Raw genomic sequence first — 8,994 nt, forward strand, 5'->3', positions numbered from 1 at the left:
CAGACCGAACAGTATCTGAACCTCTGTGTGTGTGATAATAACAGTGTGAGTGTATTAACTGTAAGAAATGTCAAACTGAAGATCAAATTTCAACTTTGAAGCCAAAGTTTGTCCCCCAGCAGGACTCAGAGTACATCTACCTCAGAGCCTCGTCAACACCGAGCTTATTATTCCCTATATTTAAACTCATCTTGATTTGGAGGAATGTCTCGTCTCACGTCTGTTTCCCTTCATGCTTGTGCTTTCACTCTGGTATGTGTTTTGTCCTGAGGGGCCACTCTAGTCCAAACTGGTGATTCACAGTTTAGTGGCACAAAGAAAGAAAAAGAAATCCTCGAGTCAGGACGGTAACGTTTGTGACTGACTGCATAAAAAAACACAAATAACATCAGCAGGTTCTTCTCACCTCAACTTTAGGATGGCGGATTCTTTATCCAAAAAACTCAGAAAATTACAGCGTTACAGCGAAAGTTACAGCAGCAAACACAAACATACAGCAGCTTCATAAATGATGTGAGTAAAAAGCTCAGTCTGAACTTTTTAAACAACCCTGTAAGCAAACTGAAGCGATCACATGACCGCGCTGACAATAGAAAACTGCGTTTCAATAACAGCAATGTTTGAGTTTATGTATTTCACTTTTATTTAACCAGGAGGAAAAAATGCTCTAGAGAGCAAAAACCTCTATCGCATCATCACAGCTGTGATCAGCACATATTCAGCCAAAAACAACAAAGAGCATCAAGTCAGCTGCTCGGTCCTGACTAAATGCTGGCAGGTCGTGTTTGAAGGCCAAGATAAGCCGCGAACAGGATTCATCCAGCATGAGCTCCAGCAACAGACAGACCGAAGGAGAGAACTTCCTCCACCTTTTTACAGGATGTAGGTCAGTCAGTGAGAACAGAGCGAGAAAGGTCAAAGGTCGAGCCTGTGGAAGGACGGACAAGCCGAGATCATCTAAATCAGTAAGTTTGCCACATAACACGACACAAATAGCTCCATAAAAGTTACAAAATCAGAGCAGGATAGAATAAAATCCAGACGATAACCCAGTAGAGCTCTGCTCAGTAGAAACCACAGAAAATAGAATAAAAAGGAGAGTTTGTTTCCAGCTTCACAGAGAAACCGAACCTGAACCAAGTCCTGTCCACGGCCTCTCTAATGAAACTCACTGTGGAGGTGGTGGGTGGGGGCTCTGCGCTGCCCCCTGTGTGACCCGCTGAGCTGCCCCTCCGTTATTTTGAGTCTTCACTTGTGGCCTTTACAGAAAGCAGGGTCAGGGTCCCCGGATGTGCCGGTTTGAATATCAGCCCTGCCTCCACCCTGCCTGCACCACCTCCCTCTCAGCTGAAAGACGCTGAGTGATGCCCTCCTCCCCCCCACCCGCCCCTCCTTCGGTTTGGGTGGAAAGTTCCTACAGCAGCTGCTTTGCCTGCGTGCAGCTCTGAGGGTTTCAGGAGCTCCCGTCCAGCCGGATCCAGTCCGGCTCTTGCAGGTTTCTTGTCCCGCACCGAAGGTGTTGAACTGCAGCCGCACACACTCCCCTCACACACACTCTGAGCTCTCATTGAACGCAGCAGACACACACTCAGGAGTCCTCCGAGTCTTGTTTTTGGTGCTTCTCTCAGCCTGCAGGTAGGTGACAGCTGCTCGCTTTAAAGCACTTTTACTGCTCTCAGAGGTTTACTGCTGAAGCATGCGCAGTGCGCGCGTGTTTTTATTTATTTATTTGTTCGTTTGTTTGTTGTGTGTGGACTGTGTGTGAGGATGGGGCTGCTGGGAGTTACAGTCGGGCTGACTGCTTCTCTTTTTCTCGCTTCTTCTGTTTGATGATCATTTTTTTAATGAAGGATTTTTTTCGTTTTTTGTAAAAAGCTTCATATTTGTGTGTCCTCCTCCTCTGCGTCGTCCTTCCGATCAAACACAGCGTGAGGAGTTGGAGGAGCCTCACTTTGTGTTTCGGGAGTTAATGATCAGCTGCAGAGTTGCTGTTTTCCTGTTCATGCGGGGCTCTTATTGTGGAGGGACGAAGGAATCCGATTGGCTGTGTGTGCGTGGGTGTGTCGGTGTGTGCGCACTAACAGTCTGAAGTGCTTTATGTTGAAAGGCACGGATTCCCAAAGTGGGCTCCGTGGGGCTGATTTTAGGAGTTGTTTGCACTTCCTGTTACAGAAACTGGCTGCAGTTCAGCCAGAGGAGAAACAGAGCGCGTTCTCACGGTGAAACTCGGTGAATATAAGCAGACAGCTTCTAATATGATCAGTGACTCTCACACTGTGGACTTCTTGACCCATGGGAGCCTCCCGAGCCAGTCCAGAATGAATGACTGGGGCTCTGTGGAGATGCAGGACAGAAATCGAAATACCACAATCATGAGTGTTTCTGAGACAGATAAAAATGTACTGATTTAAACTAGAATAAAATAGAATAGCCCTTTATTGTGATTGCACATGTAGATAACCTCCAGCTGGGTGTTAGTGACGCTCCTGACCGCTGCTGGAGACATTGTTTGGAAACAGCTGACTGTCCCAAGTCATTAAAGGTACTTCATGTGAAACAGCCGAGCATCCAAAACCACTTTCAAACCTTCTAAAGTCAGAGAAACGTGTGTTTGTGCTGCAGAGAGGTGCCTGAAGCTAAAACATGGGCGCTCTGGTGTAATACCACTGTGAGCCACAAGGTGTGCAAGACAAGAACGCGCCAACCGCGTGTTTGCGCAATATGTGTGCATGATTCCACCACGCGTGATCTCTGTGTTTGACCGCTGCACTGAAACATTGTTGCAAAGAGCTGCCGCGTCCTGGGGAAAGTTTTCATTGGAGAGTTTTTACAAAAAGCGCCTTTAATACTATAATAGTGTGTAGAAGAGTGTGTGTGTGTGTGTGTGTGTGTTTGAACTTTAAGGGACACTCTGGTGCTTTGGTCACTGACGTCAGCATCAGAAAAGTGAGCAGGGAAGAGTTCAGGATTGCCTTAAACTCCAACATCTGAAAGCCTGAAGTGAAGCTAAAGTATGTGGACGCCACCCCTGACGGCGCTTCCCTGACTGCTCGCTCTGAATGACGGGAAATGCTGCAGCTTGTAATGATCATCAGCCATGGCCTTCCAGCTTTCTACCAGCTGTTTTTCTCTGCTCACTCAAGATGACAATCACCCCCCACCTCCACCCCCACCCCACCCGAGGAAAGAAACACACAGAAGAACATGTCCACATACTTTTGGTCACACATGTTAACAGATGTAAACTGATAAAAAGAGGCTGTTACACCCATGTGCTCTGTTCATGTTAATCCTCTACCCTGTTAGTGACAGTGGTAATGACACACACACACAGCCTGACTGTATATGACTCTGCTGCCTGTGACTCGCTCAGATTTTAATCCACAGCCAACGTTTTCCCGGCAGAACGATTCAGATCCTCCAGTAAACAAAAAAAAACTATAAAAGTGCACGACGTGTTTGTGTACTCGGAGTGGATATCTGCAGGCGGAGCTTCTTTTGTCGACTGACCGTTAGATAGGTCGTCCACTGGTGTCCAACCTGTGGGATGGGCCTCTCAGAGGGTCAGCAGATAAATCTTAGCCGTGAGTTTGTGCACAGTGTGGCGTTGGTCCTAATCCAACACGGCGTGGGCGGGGCGTGCACGATCCCTTCAGGTTTTCTTATCTGAATCATTAAACACCGTTTATAAATTTCTCCTCTAATATCTGTGACCGACACAGACAGTGACGTCCTGCTGACGAGCTGCTGGTGCAGGTCCTGGTTCTGCAGCGGTTCCTCTCCAGGACAGAACCAGAACCTCCAGCCGCAGTCCTGCAGGTGTTTCGCTTCCAGCTTCACCTGCAGCTTCCCGGCGGTGCTTACAGAGACTCCTTTGTTTCTTGCAGACATGATACCAAAGGCTCGTCTGGGGAAGCGTTCTCCTCTTGGGGCACTCGTGACCTCGACCTGTCCGGGGACCAACCTGGAGACTGGTGAGACTGTGGTGACGATGGCGGCAGCGGGACAGCAAGCGACAAGCAGAGCAGACGGCCATCTTGGATTAAAGGTGAGTGCTGGTCCTGGATGTTGAGCTGAGCAACATCAGCTCAACATCGTATTTCTGTTCGGGGAGGTTTGTGTTGACTGCCAGCGCTCTGAGCCAATCACAGTGAGCCGTGTGTGTCTGATCGCAGATGTATTTCCAGTGTGGAGGAGCAGGTGAGTCTTCAGTCGACAGCTCGCCTTCATCCTGCAGCAGATCCGTGTCGTCCAGCATCGATGTCCCAAAAAGGTCAGACGGTCCCGCCTCTGGTGTTTATTTATCGTTTACTCTGCGTTTACCTGTAAACGTGTTTAAACGCCGCTTCCTGTCGTCCCGCAGTCAGAGGAGTCCTCATGAGGTGGACATGAACGAGCTGATGGCAGCGATGGTTCTCAGCAGTTTGTCCTGCAGCCCGCTGCTGCACAGCCCCGCCCAGCCTGACCTCACAGGTACACAACAAACAAACAAACAAGCAACACGTTTTTCCTCCACGAAGCGAGGCTGGAGGCGTTTCTCCCTCTGATGGGTTTTGTTGTTTCAGCAGCTTCGATGGAATGTGGCGGCGGCGAGCTCTCCGACAGCGGCTACTGGAGCGTCGGCCACGCTCACCGAAGCCCAGCTCCTTCCCCGCCAATCAAAGAGTCCGACACCAGCCCGGCCACGCCTCCTGATGAGGGTGTTGACATGGAGCTGGACCAGGTGCTGTTTGATGAGCCAGCACCACGGAAACGCCGGGTAAGCGGCGGTTTACAGCAGTCACGGAAAAACGATTTATTGATCGTCGAAGTGTCGAAGACCACGAAAGCTGCCGGTGGTGATGATGCGTTTCCTCCTGCAGAACTCGGTGAAGGTGGCGTACAGGTGTCTGTGGCCGAGCTGCGGTAAAGTGCTGACGTCTGTGGTGGGAATTAAACGCCACATCAGGACGACGCACCTGTGGTAAGCCTCGCCTGACGGCGGCTGCTCAGCCTCAGGACGAGCTAAATATGGAAGCTCGTTACTGCCAGAAACATTTGAAAACTTCAGATTTCTATCTTTACATTTTTATATCAAGTCTGACCGCAGCTGCTCCCACACATGTGTTCATGTTTACATTTATTTTTTAAATCCTGAAATTTCAGCATTTTAATAAAATTTCTGGCATTAATGGGCTTCCATATATTTTTAAAAATGTATTTATATAAAATTGTTCTTCAGAAAGTTTTTCTGACAATAAGGCAGGAATTTGTTTAATAATAACCTCTGACCTCTGACCTACAGCCGTGGTGGCGAACATGAGCGCTGTTCCCGCAGTGAGGAGGATTTTTACTACACTGAGATCAACCAATGGGAGCATCCGCAACAGCGGCCTCCTCCCCATTCTGGACACAGCGGCTCCTCCCCCGCCTCACCGGCTTCCTCCCCGTCCTCGCCTTCCAGCCCACCAACACCGTCTCCACCGTCTCCCTCCTCTACCTCCTGTGCCGCCCTGAGTTGCTCCGCCCCCTCGTCTTCTGGCAGCTTCTGGCAGGTCCAATCAGAGCACTCCTACCAGGTGTGTTGATGTTTTTCCGGCTGTAAAATATTAATGATTACTTTTATTGTTATAGCTAACTCGTATTTTTTTGTTTTTAGGCTCCTCCTCCGAGTCAACACGTGGTGTCAGCGGCAGCAGCCACGCCATCCTGCCGTTGGACGGCCCCGCCCACCACCTGCCACAAACAGGTAAATCTTCAGAGCAACTAAGATCTGTATTTATAGGAACCTGAGAGAACTCGTTATTAACGGGTCGCTCCCGCACATCTGGGATCTCCATGTTTGATTTGATGTGGCCATCATGATGCCACGAGGAGCACGCTAGCTTGCGATTGGAGATCTGAACCTTTGTTATCTGTGAAAACATAAACACAGACGTATCTAAATAGTCTCCGCTGCGGGCTCAGCACGCCCACAGAGGATAAACAGCGGCGCTCAGCAGGCGTGGGTGCTGCCCGTCTGCAGGCTCAGCTGATGTCGCCCCCAACGCGACGCGGATACCTGGATGTAAAGTCAGAGCAGTCGTTGATAAGCTGAGTTAATAATAGAAGAACTTTGGCTGTTTTTAATCACACGGCTCTGCAGTAGGTGTCTGTAAAGTGTCGCTGTAGTTGAAGCAGGATGCAGCTGCTGCTGGGGGAGGTGTGAGCTTAAAGGTCGCAAAACAAAAAACAGTTCGATCAGAAAGTTTCCCCAAAATTCAGACTTCAGCTTTTTAATAATCAGGTTTTATTGTAAAGGTGTGCTGAACTCACACGTCGTGTCCTCGAAGCTACCGAGGTGCAGCGCGGACGGTTAGACGCTACAGCTGCGTCGAATGGGCTAAAAAACAGTATCCGGTTACCATGACGTCTGGCACCAGATGTATCCTTCAGTGAGACCCACAGTGTAATTGGTTGGGTCCACGATGAGACCAGCTCACCTCATCATGATGACCTCATCATTACTGCACCACAGTTGTTGCTTCCCTGCTGGAGCGTTCGTAGGTATTTCAGGATCCATCCGAGGAATAAGCTTCAATTAAAGCAGGAAAAGTTTGCTGCTGCTAGCACGGCGGCACCCGGACACCGAACATCTCAGTCTGAGGTGGAACCGACATAAAAACTAAAAGCGTCCCGCAGCAGGGTGTCAGAGGTGTAAGGTGAAAACTCGGCGTGACAGAGCTCTGATGAAGCTGCTGCCCTCGGCCGGGTCTTTACGGCGGAAAGTCCACAATTAACCCAAAGTTATCCTTAAAGAAGAGTGAAGGTTGTGTCCTAACAGTGTGTGTGTGTGTGTGTGTGTGTGTGTGTGTGTGTGTGTGTGTGTGTGTGTGTGTGTGTGTGTGTGTGTGTGTGCACAGTGAGGCTCTGTCTTAAAAACAGACCTTTCTGTCCCCGATCTGCAGAGGAAGCAGCACGGAGGACTTTCCCTGAGAATTTTAGGTTCTATCCAAGTTTTTAAAGCTAATTACGGTGCACCCCCCCCCCCCCCCCCCCCCGACAGCCGACTCTCTGCCCTCACTTCTCCAATTCGGTGTTTTCTCGGCGAGTGTGCACAGCAGCCGATTGTTTGCTTCCTGCCACCGCAGCCTGTTCAAACTGGTTTCATTCTGGAGAAAGGAGGGTGCGTACTCCTCCCTCATGGTTTCATTCAGGCAGGAAAATCCCCTCACATCATTCGTGGTTAAGTATCCATGAGCAGCGCTGCCACCTGCAGGCCGGCAGAGGACACTGCTCAGCCTGACGGCCGTAAACAGCTGAAAACAGGCAGCTGGGCCTGAAGATAAAAACAAAACGCCTCCTGACGACGAGCCAGACACAATAACATGAACGTGTGGAGGCGTCTTGTCTTTTTCATCCTTCTGTGGCGATTTGATCTCACGTCTTCGATTCTTGGTCTCTGCTTTGGTCATTTTATGTTTGTTTTTTGAATTATCGTGCTTCTCTTTGACTTTCCAACGTGGAATACGAACACTTTAATCGAGGCTCCGTGCCCCGAGAACGGGTCACGGCGCCCTGCTTCAGTTTTTTTCTTCGTGCTTCAGGAAGCAACAGAGAAACAATGAAAAGCTCCAATCTGACCTCCTCTTCCTCTCTCTTCTTCAGGGTCTGTCATTCCGGGTGCGTTCGGTCAGCGTGGGCGAGCAGTGGCTGCAGCATCAGAGCGCCCCCTCCAGGTCAGTGCTTCTCTTTTATCGAACAAAGACTGTATATATGAGATGGCTGTAGTCTATGAGCTCCTCCCATTCAGCTGATCGCTGAGCTCAGTGAACACGTCTCTGATAACGAAGCCACGGGAGGAAAACTCCATGACACAGTGGCGTCTGATTGGCCAGCTGCTGTCTCATGTTGGCTCGAGCTTACAGCTTCCTTTCATGTGTTTTTTCAGGAGGATTCGCGGCGAGGCCAAAAAGTGTCGTAAGGTTTACGGCATCGAGCACAGAGACCAGTGGTGCACAGCCTGCCGCTGGAAGAAAGCCTGCCAGCGCTTCCTCGACTGAGGCGATGGGAAGAAGCGGGACGACTGGGAGGAAGAACAGAGGCTGGACTTTACTGGTAGATGTTTTTTTTTTTTAATGTTTTTACATCTGGAACCAGAAACGGTCCCAAACCTGTGCGATGAACATTTGGCAGCTCTGAAGCAGCTTTACACGTCTGCATCACTTCCAGCTGAGCGCTCTGCGACTAAAGGAGCATTTCACGGTTTCTGCCGCTCACAGCAGCTGCTCTCATCTCTCTGTAAACACTTTGACTCTACTGATCTGAAGCAACTACACTCGGAGGTCAGTTTATTAGGAACACAGCAGCAAATCAGCCATCGTGGAGGTTTCAACACGCCGGAGCTGCTTCACACGTCTCCTGCTCGGCGATGTCGACCACATAACAAACGGACGCCTGAAGTGAAGCAAAGGTTGAAGGTTACGTTTTTAATGAGTCAGATTTACAGACTGTCCAAGTCTGGTTTGGTGCTAAAAATCCAAATTTAAAAGAAAAGCAGCAAATCTCAAGTTCAGCGTCTCGCTGTGAGAAGGTGAAGAGAATATTTACAGGCAGTTTCTTCTGTTTTTTCTTTTTTAACAAAAATTTAAGCAAAAAATTCAGTGCTGCTTATTTTTTAAACTTGCTGCTCCTAATAAACTGGTGAGAGTATGTAACATTTGCGTGCATATATACAAATAGAAATATAATGAAAGAGTTCCTCTTGGAGCGAACACCCAGCACCTATTTTTGTTTCTTTTTGATATGTTGTATAAAGAGCAGAGCTGACCGTCAGCAGCTTCTGATCGCTGAGACGTCGGCGAGTTTCTGAGGCTGAAAACACTTAAAACGAGACTTTTCTCGAGCAGGTTCTGCAGAAACGCGGCCGCTAACATCCCGTTTCTCAACATCTCGTCTGGATTAAGTCTTTTTTTTGTAATGTTTGGAAGCTGAAGCCATTTCCGTCTCTGTGCAGTATTGATCCGTTTACACAGA

General features: G+C 49.0%; 1 protein-coding gene across 2 annotated transcripts; it reads left to right on the forward strand.

Annotated features, from left to right (window-relative positions):
• The first annotated feature begins 1,448 nt into the window (after positions 1-1,448).
• On the forward strand, positions 1,449-8,445 carry znf395a (zinc finger protein 395a). Of its 2 annotated transcripts, none has more exons than XM_087838021.1 (10): positions 1,449-1,635; positions 3,888-4,048; positions 4,176-4,273; positions 4,364-4,473; positions 4,566-4,759; positions 4,863-4,963; positions 5,285-5,558; positions 5,639-5,728; positions 7,627-7,697; positions 7,910-8,445. In XM_087838021.1, the coding sequence occupies exons 2-10, from the start codon at positions 3,890-3,892 to the stop codon at positions 8,019-8,021; spliced, it is 1,209 nt and encodes a 402-aa protein (XP_087694147.1). In that variant the 5' UTR covers positions 1,449-1,635; positions 3,888-3,889; the 3' UTR covers positions 8,022-8,445. The 2 variants fall into 2 exon arrangements, with proteins under 2 accessions (XP_087694147.1, XP_087694201.1); XM_087838075.1 differs by having other exon boundaries at positions 4,569-4,759.
• The last annotated feature ends 549 nt before the right edge of the window (positions 8,446-8,994 follow it).

This window comes from Neolamprologus brichardi, chromosome 1 (genome assembly GCF_056152115.1).
Source record: "Neolamprologus brichardi isolate AB-2024 chromosome 1, ASM5615211v1, whole genome shotgun sequence".
NCBI lineage: Eukaryota > Metazoa > Chordata > Actinopteri > Cichliformes > Cichlidae > Neolamprologus > Neolamprologus brichardi.